The 16,049-nt window shown below is 40.8% G+C and overlaps 2 protein-coding genes across 3 annotated transcripts; one reads left to right on the top strand and one right to left on the bottom strand.

The window, feature by feature from the left end:
• Window positions 1-379: 379 nt before the first annotated feature.
• gorasp1a (golgi reassembly stacking protein 1a) lies at window positions 380-5,819 on the top strand. Its single transcript, XM_004565425.3, has 9 exons — window positions 380-499; window positions 1,255-1,335; window positions 1,482-1,685; window positions 1,797-1,883; window positions 1,979-2,109; window positions 3,288-3,420; window positions 3,502-3,607; window positions 3,694-3,837; window positions 4,485-5,819. The coding sequence occupies exons 1-9, from the start codon at window positions 380-382 to the stop codon at window positions 4,913-4,915; spliced, it is 1,437 nt and encodes a 478-aa protein (XP_004565482.3). The 3' UTR covers window positions 4,916-5,819.
• A 296-nt stretch (window positions 5,820-6,115) lies between these two features.
• LOC101474352 (WD repeat-containing protein 48) lies at window positions 6,116-15,309 on the bottom strand. 2 transcript variants are annotated; one of them, XM_004565393.5, is made up of 18 exons: window positions 15,195-15,309; window positions 14,331-14,471; window positions 14,117-14,195; window positions 13,822-14,034; window positions 13,566-13,654; window positions 12,511-12,612; window positions 12,207-12,431; window positions 11,982-12,056; window positions 11,657-11,759; window positions 11,465-11,562; window positions 10,755-10,862; window positions 10,544-10,640; window positions 10,352-10,447; window positions 10,024-10,129; window positions 9,782-9,869; window positions 8,012-8,088; window positions 7,724-7,916; window positions 6,116-7,637 (listed from the first exon to the last, which is right to left on the bottom strand). In XM_004565393.5, the coding sequence occupies exons 1-18, from the start codon at window positions 15,264-15,266 to the stop codon at window positions 7,542-7,544; spliced, it is 2,058 nt and encodes a 685-aa protein (XP_004565450.2). In that variant the 5' UTR covers window positions 15,267-15,309; the 3' UTR covers window positions 6,116-7,541. The 2 variants fall into 2 exon arrangements, with proteins under 2 accessions (XP_004565450.2, XP_004565451.2); XM_004565394.3 differs by having other exon boundaries at window positions 14,117-14,192.
• Window positions 15,310-16,049: the final 740 nt, after the last annotated feature.

The raw sequence follows: 16,049 nt of genomic DNA, 5'->3' as shown, positions 1-16,049 counted from the left end.
AAGCATCATGGAACAAAAAAGTAGGAAAAATAAGACCCAGGAATGTTGAACAGCTAGAATCCTCTATCAGACGAGAATAGGACAACATTCCTCTTCTGAAAGTCCAACAGCTGGTCTCCTCAGTTCCCAGATGTTTACTGGCTGCTGTTATAAATAGAGGGGATGCTACACAGTGGTAAACATGCCCCAAGTTAAAAATATGCAAAAAAATAAATAAATCCTAGAATAGAAAAAGTCCTTATTTTAAAAATTGAATATGTTTTGTGGGTACTAATCATATAAGATACGGGTTTATGAAATTTGCTAACTTTGCAGGCGTCACAGCTGAGTCACATCAAATAACACTGAAATTTGAAGCCGGTGTAACAGAATCTGAGGTATGAGGCAGCAAATAAACACTGTCAATGATGTGCGACCCTGCACGGTGTCCGAGGATCGACAGCAGCGATGTTCGACTGGTTTGGGCTGCGGACAAGATGGCCGAGAACTGTCAACTGTGGTAATTGTCGGTATTTTCTGATGACAGTAATTTTTAAACGAGTTCCCGGCAGAAATGGGTTTATCTCAGAGTTCAGAAGCATCCGAAGGAGGGACGTATGGATATCATGTGCACGGTGTAAGGCTTATAACGCGGCTCGTTTTTCTCTGAAACTGGAGCTGAATGTACAGCAGCTTATGAACTGTGTTGTATGCTAACAGGTAGCTAGCTTCGTAGTGTCAAAAACCTGACAGAAGAGACGGAGTTTACGTGTCATTGTGGGCGCAGCTGTGCATTAGGACGTATTTGTTTACGGTGTTATTAAGAAATAAAATGTTAGCACAACATATAACTTGTCGCAAAGAAAGTCTTTTAAGAAGTCTGAGTCCACTGAGCTTCTGTTTTAATAAGTGCCCGGAAGTGATGCTTTGACAAGTAGAACTAGCGCGACGACAGTATTAATGAAAATAAATGTTTACCGGCTTAGAACGAACCGCTTTCCTATAACCATTTCATGCTTCAGCAAAAAATACAAGCAGTACTTTGGATTATAGTTCAGAGATGCTTAAATGGTTAGTCGATCGACTGATAAATCGATGCGACTGATCAAGATGTGCGTTTGCGACGCTGTTATTTTTTTTCAATTTAAAATAATGATGCAATATTTAGTTTTTCTGTACATTTTCTTGCTTATATATTAATTTGAATTAAAACATTCCAGTAAATCATTTTCTTCAAAGATTAAAGTGCAGACTTGCTTGTATTTATTTTGACAGGTGCAGCCAAATTCCCCTGCAGAGAAGGCTGGCCTGCAGCCCTTCTTCGACTTCATCCTGTCTCTTGACACCAAGAGACTTGTAAGTTTAATTACAGCCATATAATAACGATTGCATTTACTGGTTATTCACTGCGACTGTAGATAAATATGATGAACATGAAAAAAGAAGAAGGTTAACACAGCTGGTTGCTATAATTGTTGTCTTCTTTAATTATTCCACACCAGAATGAGGAAAATGACCTTTTGAAGGAGGTTCTGAAAGCCAACGTGGAGAGAGCAGTGAAGATGGAGGTGTACAGCACTAAAACCACGAGGGTTCGTGAGCTGGAGGTGGTGCCCAGTAGCATGTGGGGAGGGCAGGGTTTGCTGGGCGCTAGTGTTCGCTTCTGCAGCTACCAGGGGGCCAATGAAAATGTTTGGCATGTCCTGGTGAGTTGCGTCGTCAAAGAACTACTAAAACGCATTGTGCTTCACTGTAGTCTCAGCTTCTGTAGCTGTGAGTCCATTATGGCTTCATCTTTTGTTTCTGTTTTCTCCAAGGATGTGGAAGCCAGTTCACCGGCTGCACTGGCGGGGCTTCAGCCCCACAGTGACTATATTGTGGGAGCAGATCAGGTTTTGCAAGATGTAAGATGTCTTATTAGAACCATGCAACATTACTTGTGGCATGAAAATTTCGAATTTGCACCTTCAGTAGTTAATTCAGAGTTTGTCATTTGCAGTCAGAAGACTTTTTCTCACTCATTGAGGCCCATGAAGGAAAACCTCTGAAGCTGCTGGTGTACAACACACAAACGGACCTATGCAGAGAGGTGGTGGTCACACCAAACGGAGCATGGGGAGGAGAGGGCAGGTATGGCCAAATGCAGCTGACAGTATATAAAAGATGGATGTAATCATTGTCATGTCACCCGGTGGTTTCTGGACTCCACATTCTAACGCGTGTTAGTGTTTCCCCCCCACTATTTTTAGATTTTTCTTTGATGCAGATGCACCCTAAGGCCCAGGGGCCATATTTTTTTTCAAAGACTCAGATCCGATCCACTGGAAGACATACATTTTAAACTTTTAACTGTATTTTCACAAGTTTTACAGCTTTTCCTATCTCACTTATGGCAATTTTAACTAAACCAATTAATAATTAAGTAATAAATAAATGCTTCAATCAAAGAAAAGTTCCTGTTTTTTCACTTTATGATATAAAAATTTCAGGGTTTTTTTTACAAGGGGCCCACACTAAAGAAAAACAAAACCAGAAAAATGTCTGTGAAGTTTTCTCAGTCATCCAGGTCATTGTAGTCTAAGGAGCTTGGAAAGAAAATTGTCTAGACTTCTGGACTTCCTCTACCTTATCACATGAGCCAAGGTGTGAGAACGGGGTTTCACAATGAGCTCACCCAATACCTTGACTGATTGTGACCTACGCACGTTTTCACACCTTGGCTCATGTGATTAAGTAGAGGATCATTAGGGTGTCCATTGTCCCTCTCGGGGGCACACTCCCACCAGGCTTAAATCTGGGACTCTCCACCTTTTGACCCTGCAGCTGAAGAAGCTTCTCGGATGAGAGGTGAAACGTCTTAAAGCCACTTAAAGAAGTCCAGACACTTTTCTTTCCAAGCTCCTTAGAAAACCAGAAAAAAGAACATTTTTTGTGACATAACAAGAACTTTCAGTTTAAATTACAGGATAGTCAGAGCAATGAGCTAGTAAAACTTTTTCTGTAATTTAAGCCCAGAGAGTCATGCTGACAGATTTCATTATAGTGTAGAAAAACAAGGACAAACTGTTGAACTTGCACTATATTTTCTCATATTTATTATTTACACATTTATTATATATGTAGTTTACACCAACAGAAAATGGTCCAGCCCACTGTGGGCTATCAGGCTCACATCCCTAAAATAAGACATTCCCAGAATAGGGTCTTACTTGGTGATGGTCTTGCATGTTGCAACTATGATTTCATGTGTAAATTGTTAATCAGTTGTTGTATTATATCTTATAGCATCTGCAAATGTTTGTCTGCAGTTTGGGTTGCGGTATCGGTTATGGCTACCTGCACCGAATCCCTGCTAATCCAGAAATATCAACAGTCGAGCCTTCTGCCCCTGATGTTGAGGAGAAACACTCTCCAAAGCTGCCTGCGCATGGATACACAGAGGTGACAGTAAAATACAGCAAAATCTCACATTTGAGAAGCTGACACAGGTCAATAACTTTCACCGTGTGTGTGTGTCTCCAGGCACCTCTCATGGCACCTTCAAGCAATAGTGAAGAGTTAAACCTGGAGCAGGTCACCCTCGAGGACTCTTATCTACCTCCACCCATTCAAAGGGTCACCGAGCTTGGTCAGTTAAGATTCTGTTCACCTTAGCATATGCTGTGTTTGCAAAAATCTTCTTAAGATGTGTGTTTTATTGTTGGAATTTTCCAGGTTTTTCTGATTCTGAAATGGCAGTGATGAACCCCGATCCTTCAGACTTGGTGGACAGGCTGGATCTGTCCATGTCATCCATTGACATGACAAACACCTCGCTGGCGATGCACGAGGAGAAGGAAAGCGAGATATCTGGTGTTGGTAAGTCAGTGTGGCAGCTGTTCATCACTGTCCAGTGACTTTCATGCATCAGTTTTAAGAAATATATTCAGTTTCATTTATATAGGTTCAAATCAGAACAACAGTCACCTCAAAGTGCTTTATATAATAATAATAATAATGGATTGCATTTATAGTGCTTTTCGAGACCCTCAAAGCGCTTTACAATTCCACTATTCATTCATTCTCACATTCACACACTGGTGGAGCCACAGCTGCCCTGGGGCAGACTGACAGAAGCGATGGCCCCTCTGGCCATCACCAGTAGGTGGTAGGTGAAGTGTCTTGCCCAAGGACACAACGACCAAGACAGAGAGAGCTGGGGATCGAACCGGCAACCTTCCTGTTACAAGATGAGCCTCCCAACCCCCTGAACCACGGTCGCCTTTTAATTTGGGAAAACTAATTTGGGTAAAAACTTAACAATAATACACAGAAAACCCCAACAATGAAACATCTATGAGCAAGCACTTGGTGACCGTGGGAAGAAAAACTCTTCTAACAGGAAGAAACCTCTAGTATAACCAGGCTCAGTGAGAACTAGCCATCTGCCAATGAAATATGTTGTATGTTTAATATAATTCTCTCATCCACTTCTGTTGAATTCAACCATATTTGTTTTACTACAGAAGAGTTGGAGGACAGTGTTCTGCTCCCATCATTAGCAGACCACCAGAATGAGCAACAAGAGCACATCTCCCAGGCAGCCAGAGACTTCACTCCTGCTCTCTTGTCTGCTGATTCAAGTGTCCCACCAGCTGGACTCTCCCACCTGCTCACAGAGTGTGCAGAGCCACAGAGCTCTCTCATTGAGTCTAGTGATAGCCAAAGTCCAACTATAGGTGCGTTGTCTTTTTCTCTTGAGCCTTCTGTGCCCGCTGAAGACCTTCCTCGCTCATCTCCTGTCGATCTCATCCCATCTCTGGTCACCAAGGAGTCCACCGCAGACAGGTCTCCACCTCAGGCCATCGAGGACACTCTCGGGTCAGTGGATGAGATCGCAGAGCCTCTGCATGTGGCTTCTGCTCACCACTGTGACCATGAGCACGATGATGAGTAGGAACCCAAGAAGGCACATTTTGAGTAGGCTTAAGTCAGGCCAGACAAATGCAAAGTGTCGACGACAATCGTTTTGTTTTGTTTTTAAAGAAATGATTTTTAGGATAGATCATCAGAGGGAAGACTTTATCTTGTCAGTCTGTCTTGTTTGCATGTAAGACTGCGTCAGCAGATTGGTGACACTACATAAACCAGCTACAGCATTAATGCAGAAGATGGGTGAGGAAAAGGCACTGTAGTAATCTTCTGTGTGTTTTGTATGTGAGAATTTAGTTACTGCTTAGTTGTAAGCCAGAACAGTTTTTAAAGGTCAAACTTTTTCCTTCCGAGTGCAAATTTGGATCATACGGGTAATGAGACTGCTTCTGGTAGGCCGATGTGACAAAACTTGAATTTTTCCAAAGACAGACATTGCAAAGCACAGCTGCACCTTTATATCAAGGACAATTATCAATATTTTTTTGAAGTTACTAGACGGTTGGCCACTCAGATTAGTCGCCATAGTCTTTGGCGGTGGTGCAGTGTTACCTTTAATGTTTTGAAGCAACGTCGTTTAAACTCTTACCCAAAGAAACACTTTTAATTATAAGACATGGGACATTTTACTTTATATCCTCCAGATTGGTGACACTACATAAAGGGCTTTCACTGTGGGACGATGCTGAATAGAAACAGCACAGGTTTTACTTTTGTTTTTAACACTAATATTTAATTAGATTTTGTTCAGTGATGTACTTTGTAATGAGTCTAAAATGGATGTTTACTGCTGTATAGCCAGATTTATGCCCCCTTTTAATTTCCATGACCTATGCAACACTAGATTATACCCACCTTTCATTTCATAGACAATGCATTGCTAATGTAAAGTAAGCATTTAATTAAATCTAAGACTGCCAAGTTAGTAATACTTGAGTAATTCACTTTTGTTTGTTTGTTTTTTTTAGGGGCATCTTAATAGTTTTCATTGGTCAAGTAGGTGCTAGTGTGTAAAATAAGTATTTTTTGCAGATATTTTTATCAATGAATTGTCTGTTTTATTAGGAATGAGTGCAAAGTCTTGATGAATGTGAAATGGGTGAATCTTCGATGGTTAAACAATCACTGGGAGAAAAAAAAGGAGTCCCTCGTTTCTCTTATTTCACTTGGATCAGCTCAACACAATACAACTCGAGACAGCCATTTATAATCCTGGTAAAACCTGTCATTGTTAAACCATTCCAATTTATTTCTTTGAATGCCTAAAATATACATATTTCACAAATGATTACAATAATGGATATTGCAGAGTTATGGCCTGATTATTTGTACCCATCTTGGATTTTTATTTTTGGCCAATTAGAGCTCACTCAATGCATCCTCCCTCCTGCTATGGCATTACACACACTCGTGGCAAAATTAAACTCCAGGAAATTACAATGAAAAGATCTGTTGTTGTGGCTTGGTGACACACCAAGCGACAAGATGTGTTAGCATTTATTACACTTTGGTGAAGTTCCCACAGTGGCTGAATGTTCGTATGTTATCTCAGATGAGATTCCCCTTCAAGTTAAATTTATGCTCCACTGAACTCCTACTGAATCTAAATGAAATATACATTAGGAACAACCCTCGCTGTCATCAGAGTCCATGCTCGTGAACCAAACGCAGAGCATCTAAGCATGAATTACTGTTTAAGATATATACCCTATATATAATTTCCCCAATTGCTAAGATGACCTACACAAATACTAACTGCAAGTTTTAGATTGCAGTGAAATCAACAAATGCAAATCTTACCATTCAAGTCATTTAGCGTTCATGACCATGAATGTGCTGCAGGGATTTGGAAAAATAATTTGTGTGTGTTTTGCTTTTTTAAGTAAACTGTACAAAAACAAAAAGAAAACAGCTGCAAAACCAAAAGAAAAAGTAATTTAAATGAAAAATGTTGTACATATATTTACAAAATAAAGAACATTCATTCCTTTGAGGATAACACCGCTAAAAACAAAAGACAACGTGGACTGCTTCTGTCGATGAGGTTCAAGCTCTGCACTAACTGGATGTCTAAGCCGAGGTTAAGTTCAAGTTAATGCAGACGACGTCGACTACAGAACAGAGGGTTTTTTTTGTCTTTGAGGGACTGTGAGGCTACCCAGAGACCAAGTGTACTCCTAAACTGGTGATACTGCTGAGACAGGACTGGAGTGTCTGTAGAACAAGGACAGTTTCCTGGAATGTACTAGAACAGACAGTCTACTACATCCGTGTGCATACATACACAAACACGCACTGCAACTTCAGTCGCTTCAAAAATAAAATGCCAATCAGGAAAGGGTGGGCAGGGACAGTCAAAGATGTGAGGAAGAAGAACAAGGAAAAAAAAAAAGGATGCAGAGAGGAGACATTTACGTCCAAACTTAAAAAAAACAATATGGACCACTTATTTCCCAGGTGTCTGTTGGCTGCGCCGGCCTGTTCTTCTCAGTTTCCTATAATACAACATGAGCCATGTCCCCACAAATTTTACTGGATTCTCACTGTTACTGCAACTCTTGACCACACAATGGGGTTTTAGGGTACTACATGTCAGAGGTGGGTGGTGATTGGCAAATGACAAAGAGTTCTGCTTTTAAAAATGACGACTTTCACGTGGACTTCTGCCTATAGTGAAGTGTCAAGTCCCCTCCGCTCTTCCAGATAAAATGTTTAACTGTTCGCAGGTCCATGTTGGGATCTAGCACCTGGATGAATCAAAAACAAAAGAAGGTTACTAACATGAAAGAGAAGTTGTGTTCAGTGCATTCACAGAGCGTGTTGATGTGCCCACCTGGTCTTGACACATTAGCTCAATCTTCTCTTCAGCTAGCATGGCCATGTCCTCCTCCTTCTCCTGCTCCCCGGGTTTATCGTTGGCCGAGGAGCTGGTGGTCTGTGACTCGTTGTCCAAGTTGATGATCTTCTCATAAACATGTTCCATGACCTTTCTCACCTGGAGCATGTCACTGGCCGACAGTCGGTCCCTGTGCGACAAAGAAGGTATAAAAACCGGCTCTGAACATTGCAGAGCTGCACGTGACACGGATCTTTGCTGAAATACGAGAAACTACAAACTTACTTTTTTAGAGTTTTTGCACCAGAGGAAGAGTGGGGCTGGAGGTAGAACGGGATTTTGTTGAACTTGGGCATATTTTTCTGTCATGGAAAAAAAAAAAAAAAAGACGTGTAACTCAAACGTGAGAACAAAATTTAATTGCAAATGTCACATCACAAAGATACAAGAAAATGGTATTGCTTCATCCAGGGAAGAACAGTGATGGATCTGTAACACCGCTGAGCTTTTTTTCTGGCTTAGACCGGGCCTGTTGGCGAGCAGTGCGGTGATTACGCAGCCAGGCACAGCTGGTCCGTGTACTTTAAAAGCAATGACTCTGTGTCACCTTGTTTGACACAAATGAGTTCTGACCGTGTGATAAAAATAACATGTATTAAACTTGAGTAAATAAATCACAAAGTGGTTGAAGAACTTTTTTAACGGCAATGCTGCAGAGTTCCCTCTGCTTTCTCACTGCAAGAAATCTCCTGCAATCAGGTTTCACATTTGTATCATGTTGTGATAAAGTGCACAGTCATAGCTCTTAATGTCATACCTTAGTCCCTACTGAGTATAGAGCAATTTGTGAAAGGCAAGTACACATTTTTAGTGCTCGTCGTTTCTAACTGCCTTAATGTTCACTCATTCACTAACAACTGAGTGTTAGTGGATTACTATTAGAGCAGGCAAGCTGTGCACGTCTAGTCTCTTTATACAGAACAGAGTGTTTAGTTTGAAATAACAGAAAGTTGGTCAGGTCACATTTGTAAACAGTAACCTGATAAATGAATAACATTTTGCTGCTTCAGGTTTTAAGGTGTTGTATATTCTGGCCACTACTGATTGAGAGAGAATCATCATTGGAGTCACAATTCTGCTTTAGTCTATAAGCAACTCAAGGAAGTACTCATTACCATCATCTGTACCAAGTATAAAACATGTTACACAAACTCAGAAGTACTGAATCTCAAATACAAACACAGGGCTATTTTTGCCTGTTTTATGCAGCTTTTAGTTCCTTCCCACACTAAAGCCGTCCAACTAGAGTATACGTATTAACACTTTGTAGTGTTTAGCAACAAAAGCAGTCATGATTTTCTTCCTCCAAGCTTCCAAACCAGTGGGCTTCAACTACTCATGCCACATTTTTAAAAAAAATCTTCTTTTAATTTTTGAATGAAATGTGCATGAAATATAGACACGAGCACTTGGGCTTTCTAATTTTAATAAATTATGTAGAGCGATGTAGACCAAAGTTAGACAAGCAGATGAAGGATGATGCCCAGGATAAAGGGCAAATAAGGGAAAGGCTTTAAAAAGGGAGCCAGCTGCTCATTTCCAGTTCCATATTTTTATTCTTGGACTAGCTTTGCATGCTCCACAGTTCAAAAATAATGCTTATTTATCTTATACTGAGTCTCGGAGCAGCCTCTCATGTCGAACATATATGAAATGAGCTGCTTAGGTTTCTTTCACACTCACTGTCAGACAACTTTCTGATGATTGGCTACCCTTTGCAAACAAGAAATGTAAAACATTAGGTGCTGTGCTGTGCTTGATTATATTTAAGATAGCCCCTCTCTTTCAAGTTATGACCCTATGATCAGCCAATAGTGTCACAGAGATTATTATCCACTGATTTTATTATGTGAAACTTTGACCAGGTTTACTATGATCAGCCACCAGTGGAACACTGCATATGACAGGATAGATGAAAAGCACAACATGCACACTTTAATAAAAGATCAACGGAAAGGAGGTTTAAAAAAAATAATAATCAGCAGAGATACTCACATCTACAGTTATATCAATAACCCACTGTGGGACTGTCTCATTGAGCAGCATGGATTCAGTCTCTCCGCCTGAATCTCTACATAGCAACCTGCAGCGTAAAAATAAAGCAGATCAAAAGAAACGCTGGACTTGTGCGACCATTTCTAATGACATGTGATGACATCACAAGGGGAAGATTTGACTTTCTAACATGACCTTAACTGACGATCTAAAAGTTTGAAAGTTTGTTGGTGAGAGCTTACCTAAAAAGGGTTCTGCCTCCCGCTTCTCCAAAGATAACTGGTGTGTGTGGTGGCACCTGGAAATATCCGTTGCCTTTCTGGACCCTGTTTTCTTGCTCTCCGTTCACTGAGGGAACAAGAACATAATCAACAAACCCGATGACATCTTGGCTTAGAATGCGCTCACTGGCACAGTTTGCAGCCAATTCATGTTTGAGGCCAAGTGGATAAAAAGACGAGGGAAACAAGACAAAGGAAAAAACATGCCCCGATGACGCTCCCCTCGGTGCAGACATTTGGCAGTTTGTGCATTCACTGGATAATTGAATCAGTCAATCAATCTCCTCACCATGGTTCACCTCGTTCTCTTCCTCGTCCATGGGGTTGATTCGGGTTCTGGGCCAGAACTCCAGCAGAGCCTGAAGCAATAGTCCGCCCAGGTTCACTGCAAAGGGGAGAAATCAGCGTTGTGTAATGCTAACTTAGACCTCTGGCTCTGCATTACGTAACCTTCATTAGTATAGAAAATGTAATCTCTTACACTTTGGATCCGATCCATCGGAACTTGAAAACCCTGCGTCCTTTGCAGACACCCAGGCAGCAAAGCAGTCACTCTCATCCAAAGTGATAGTGAGCATCTGTCGAGCACATAACCACGACAGGAATCAACCAGGAGAAGTTAGAACTCAGCTAGAAAACACTGAATGTCAAATCATGTGACGGGCTCCTGTATTACCAGGTTTGAAACTCACCCCAGTTTTCAGATCAACAGAGAACCAATTTGGCACATAGACCATCTTGAAGCGCTTTTTAATCTCTTCGTCAAATTCAACCTTCCCCAAGTCTTCGCCCTTACATGCCTACAGGTCAAATGTGAGCACAAAAGGTCATTTCAAACTACAGATATATCGACAGGTGTGCATTCCTACAATTTCACTTTAATTCACACAGATTCATCAGCTCATTCAGGTGGATGAGCACCAATAAAACCACAGTGGAGTTCTCCGCCCCAACACCCACGCCTGGGAAACTTTCAGAAGAACTAAAGGTTCATTCGGGGTCCATCAGTTCTTCTTCCTGGACGGCAGCCCCAGGAAGATTAAAAAATAAGGCAAAATCATTCATTTCACAAACCAAAAACAACAGCTCTTCTTTATTTTACACAACTATAAAACCATTCATTCTTGTTGGGCATCACCACCCAGTTCTGCTGTATCTCCATGTTGTTATGTCTTAGAACAGTGAACAAAAACAGTCTGCATTAGCAGCTTTTTTTTTTTTTTTTTAAATTTGGCTTTAAAATTCTGATATATTCGACTAATCAGTGACATTTAGTGATGCAAGCCACGCCCTGAAATCTCCTTCACTTATCCTCCCACCTATGAAGACCAATAAAGACCAAGATAAGAGCACATCCCATATCCTAATATCTTAATCATTAATGCCAGAGTGTGTGGTTTACCTTTAGGACGTCCCAGAAAGCCACATTGTTGTTGGTGTCTTTGGTGAGTATGTGTCTTTTGTCATTCAGAATGTGGCACTGAATAATACTGGCACCTCCTGCAACATCAACAGCGCTGTTAGTTAACAGAGGGAAAAGAGATTTGGAGGATTGTATACTTTCACATAAAAAAGAAACAAAAAACAAAAGTACCCTTGATGACTTGTTCTGGCTGAGTACACAGTGGTGTCAGAGGGGTGGTGCAGTCGTTGTCATACTCTCCGGATGATCTGAAGTTGTGCATTCCCTTTAGAGACTAAACACACACCAAAAAAACAAAAACTTTTAATAATTGCTTCCCCACTCCTTGTTCTTCTCTTTTGTAATACAGAATTACAAAGCTGCTTTTAAATTTTAAATGAACTGCAGATGAATTATGGCTGAACACAGTTAGGTGTGGCCACATGAACAACCCTCTATCTATACTTCACTACATTGACAGTGGATCACTGATCTCAGAGGTGTCACGCATGCTTACCCATTTATTAACAGATGACTTGGTGGTGGAGACCCAGATTGCTGGAGGTGGGTCCGCAGATCTGTCCAGTTCCATCTGTGCAAGAAAAGGCAAAAGGCTGAATGACCCTGAGACCCATCCTTTTATATTTTCAATATTATGGTTAAATATATCCTAAAATTAACTATTACACAGGTTGTTATGCAGTTATTACAAAAATCTAGCCCTTATTTGCTGGACCCTTACTTTGAGCACTGGGGCCTTCTCCTCACAGATAAGGACACGGATGTCTGGGTTACGCAGGTCCGTACAGTAGATCTTTTTGTCTCTGCCTCCAGAATATACGTGCGTAAAGGCCTCATTGACCTGCAGGGCCCACACCCCTTCGTCGTGCACACGGTAGGTGGCGATGCACCTCTGCTGGCCGAGGGACCAAAGGCGAATGGTCCCATCTGAACTGCCTGATAGGCACTGTGGGGAGGACCGGTGACTTTTAGATTCTGAAACTCTGCTCTTTGGCAGCCACGGCATTTTAGATTATTTAACTCACCTGAGTGCCGTCTCGATTCAGCAGCAACGATTTGACGTTGTCCGTGTGACCTTTTAGCTTCATGAGCTTAGCGCATGTTCGAGGATCCCACACTCTCAGAACCTGAAGAAAGACACAAGAAGGGTAACGACAGCAGGCACTACTTCACTGTGTTTACATGCATGATAATCCTACTGGGCTAAAACAAAGCAAGGTACGCACTCAATTACACCATTCATGCATTTCCTTTATATTAGATTTTTGAAGCAGTCTTTATAGTTTATAATATCCACAGATTTGTGACAGCCTAATGGAAATGCTTTAAGGATATCTGAACAGAAACCAAAGGTCAGTGAAGAACTTGTATTATCACTTGCTTACAAATTCTTAAGAGAAGTTAGAGTTAAGTTTTCTTATAATAGTCATTTTACTAAAGCCATGTAACCTACCTACATAGAGCTGAAGACTACAAGTTAGAATATGAAAGAACTTTTTATGGGTTTTGCGATTTTAAGAAATTAGTAAAAATAAGTTAACAAGGCAATTACTAGATTATAGTGTAGTAATTCATTGTCTACTGCTCAGGTTCAAGTTTTTGAAAAAATTGAACTCAGTGAATGGAAGAAGGCTAAAAAGGCTTTGTTGAGGCCTGAGGTTTATTTGGAAATCTGTCAACTAGACAAAACTGTGAAGGTACAATTTAAGATCACAAATGATACCTGGATTACAGAGCAACGCTTAAACTATGCTATTATACATCACCCCTAAGACAATTATGAGCATTTTAGGGACCCAAACAGGACTAAGAGACGTGTAATAATCCACAGAGACCCTAAAAAGCAATTCTAATCACTGAATGAGTGATTATAATTGGTACCTGTGACGCTCCTGAGAGCTGAGTTATTGAAGCTTAGAGTCCTTTTAAAATTTATTGTAGTTAGAGAAACAGATTGTTGCTCAGTGAAGCTGTTTATGTCTCAGTATTTTCAAAAATTTAACACAACTGAAAGTTTGCATTTATTCCTTAGTGTAAACACTGGGCACTGTGTAAATCTGTCCATCTGTGTGTCACAAACCTTTTCTGTGGATCCTGATACAATAACCGTGCCCATCTGGTTCATAGCCAGACTATAGATTGAGTCCTTGTTCCCACTCAGCGATGAAGCTGTTGGAGACAAATTATAATAAGTCCAAAGGTACAGACTGACTTTGACATAAACATATCGGTCATGCTGAATACAAATTACACTCAGTACAATTCACATCTAATCTAAGCTTCTGTCCAGAGGACAGAAATGGATACTAGTGTCACACTGCAAAATCTTTACTTACTGGTGACAGTGTTGTTGGAAGCAGTGAGTGCTGTTAGTGTGTTCACATCCCAAAGAAAGATCTGCCTGTCCAGACCTGCTGATGCTACCAGCTCTTTGTCCTTAGCGTAAGCCAACGCTTTCACGTAGTCCTTATGTGTTCGTAACGTTGACATACAAAACCCTTTGTGTGCGTTCCATACTTTGACTGTCGTATCCGATGAGGCAGATATCACTGAAAGCAAATTTTTTTTAGATTAGAAACGGGGGTTTCAAAATAAAATGTTGGGTGAACTGAACAGCTTAAAAAAACTCACAAGTTTTTCCATTGCAACAGAGGACTATGTCATTAACCCAGTCTGTATGATGCTCCATCGATGCAATGTATGGGTCCTGCTACAATAACAAGAGAGGACAAGGACAGTTAAAACAGTCTTAGGCATGAGATTTGAGAAATGCATACTAAAGCAGCTGCCTTGTGTAAAATGAGTTGACTGTTTTAGCATAACGGAGCAGGGCAAGAAGCTGTACTTTGTGCTGGTAGACGCTCCATATCCGGATGATGGAGTCCCTCCCTGCAGTGAAGAGCCGGTTCAGAGCAGGGTCGAGCTGGAGTGCATTCACCCCGTTTCGATTGTACTTCTCCACCTCATCTCTAATGACATATGATACCTGGAACACAGAGAGGAGAATGGGCGCTGGGCTCAGACTCCTAATCTCGACCTGTTTTGTTTTGGCCCACACAACACACCCACCCAACACACCCACCCTTTAAGCTCTAACGCTCTAACACTTGTATAACGTGAACTTGCACTGCAAGGACCTGCAGAGTTAACGAGACAAACACAGAGCTTAACTAAATGTCACACACACTGGCATATAATGCAAACCGGTTTCAGTTTAACAACAAGGAAAGTGCATAACTTTAATGTGTATTTTTACGGCAGCTGGGCATACTGGCAATGGTTCACGACAGACCTGCCCGGACGCGTACGTTTCACTAGCAATTAGACGGAGCCCGGATACAGTAGCTAGCTTAGCTTCCGTCAACGCCGTAACAGCTTCAAACGGCAACCCAAGAGGGGTGTTATTATTTTGTACTGACAGGCGATATCTGTAGTTATCTTATAAAGTATTTTACACTTGCTCGTATGAAAAAAATGTTTGCAAAAGCATGTAATCATTTGGAAGCGACCGTTAGCACATGCCGCTAACACCTCTCGTATGCTAAGCTAGATAGGTTAGCTGGCTTGAGTCATGACACCTAACTGCAACGCTATCTTGTGCATGTGTTTTTTACTCCCTATCGGGTGTTTGTGAAGAGCATCTTTAAGCTGGAGGCCCCGATGTTGCCGTTGTCACACATTTATCAATAATGTAACGCCTCTAATTTACCTGTACTTTCCTCCGCCCAGCAGCATTTTGCCTGTGATGCGTGGCCATCTTGCATGTTGACAGTGAATTCATGTGATGCTACATCCGGAAAAAAAGAAAACATATGTACCTGGGCTTTCTGGGTAATGTTGTTCTACACTTTCCTAAACCGTTAACTTAAAAGGATTTTATTTTATTTATTTTTTTGTCTTTCCCCACCACTCACTCCTGGGGATTTGTTCACTGGCACAGTGGTGCTGTTTTGTAATAGTACACTTTGGGTATCAATCAATTTAAAAATGTAATAATCAATGTAACATAATTTATGTATTTTAAAACTAGTTTTTGTTTTGTTTTTGGTTTTTTGAAGACCTAGAATCTAAATACGTCTCTCTCTCAAGCACTTTGGGTCAACTTATATTGTTCTATGTGCTACCATAATTAAAACAGATGTGACAGTCAACACAAAAAAGGTGCAGAGACATTTTTCATAGTGCGTGTTTGATATAGCTATAATTGTTCATGAAATAATTCAGTGGGGTACATAGGGGAAAGAAAGAAAGTATTGACTCTAACCGTCTCGAGCCAATATCAATACCAGCTTTGGTATTGAAACTATCAATATTTATATCGATCCGAGTACCTGTATGGCACAGTGATTGATACTTCCGCGCAGTTTACCATGATGCACGCTGGGTAATCGTTATGGCTGTATTATTATATAATATGCAAATATAAACATCTGTTTATATGGTCGCAGAGGAGGATTAACACAAGACTGTCCAATCGTCCAATGTTCACATTATCTGGGTAAACTATTTACCAGGCTTTTTATCTTTTATTAGAATGACTTAGAAATAAGCTTAAAATATGTCC

This window comes from Maylandia zebra, linkage group LG18 (assembly GCF_041146795.1).
Source record: "Maylandia zebra isolate NMK-2024a linkage group LG18, Mzebra_GT3a, whole genome shotgun sequence".
Classification (NCBI taxonomy): Eukaryota; Metazoa; Chordata; class Actinopteri; order Cichliformes; family Cichlidae; genus Maylandia; species Maylandia zebra.
The sequence above is the reverse complement of the archived record's forward strand: the minus strand, read 5'-3'. Positions and strand labels throughout refer to the sequence as shown.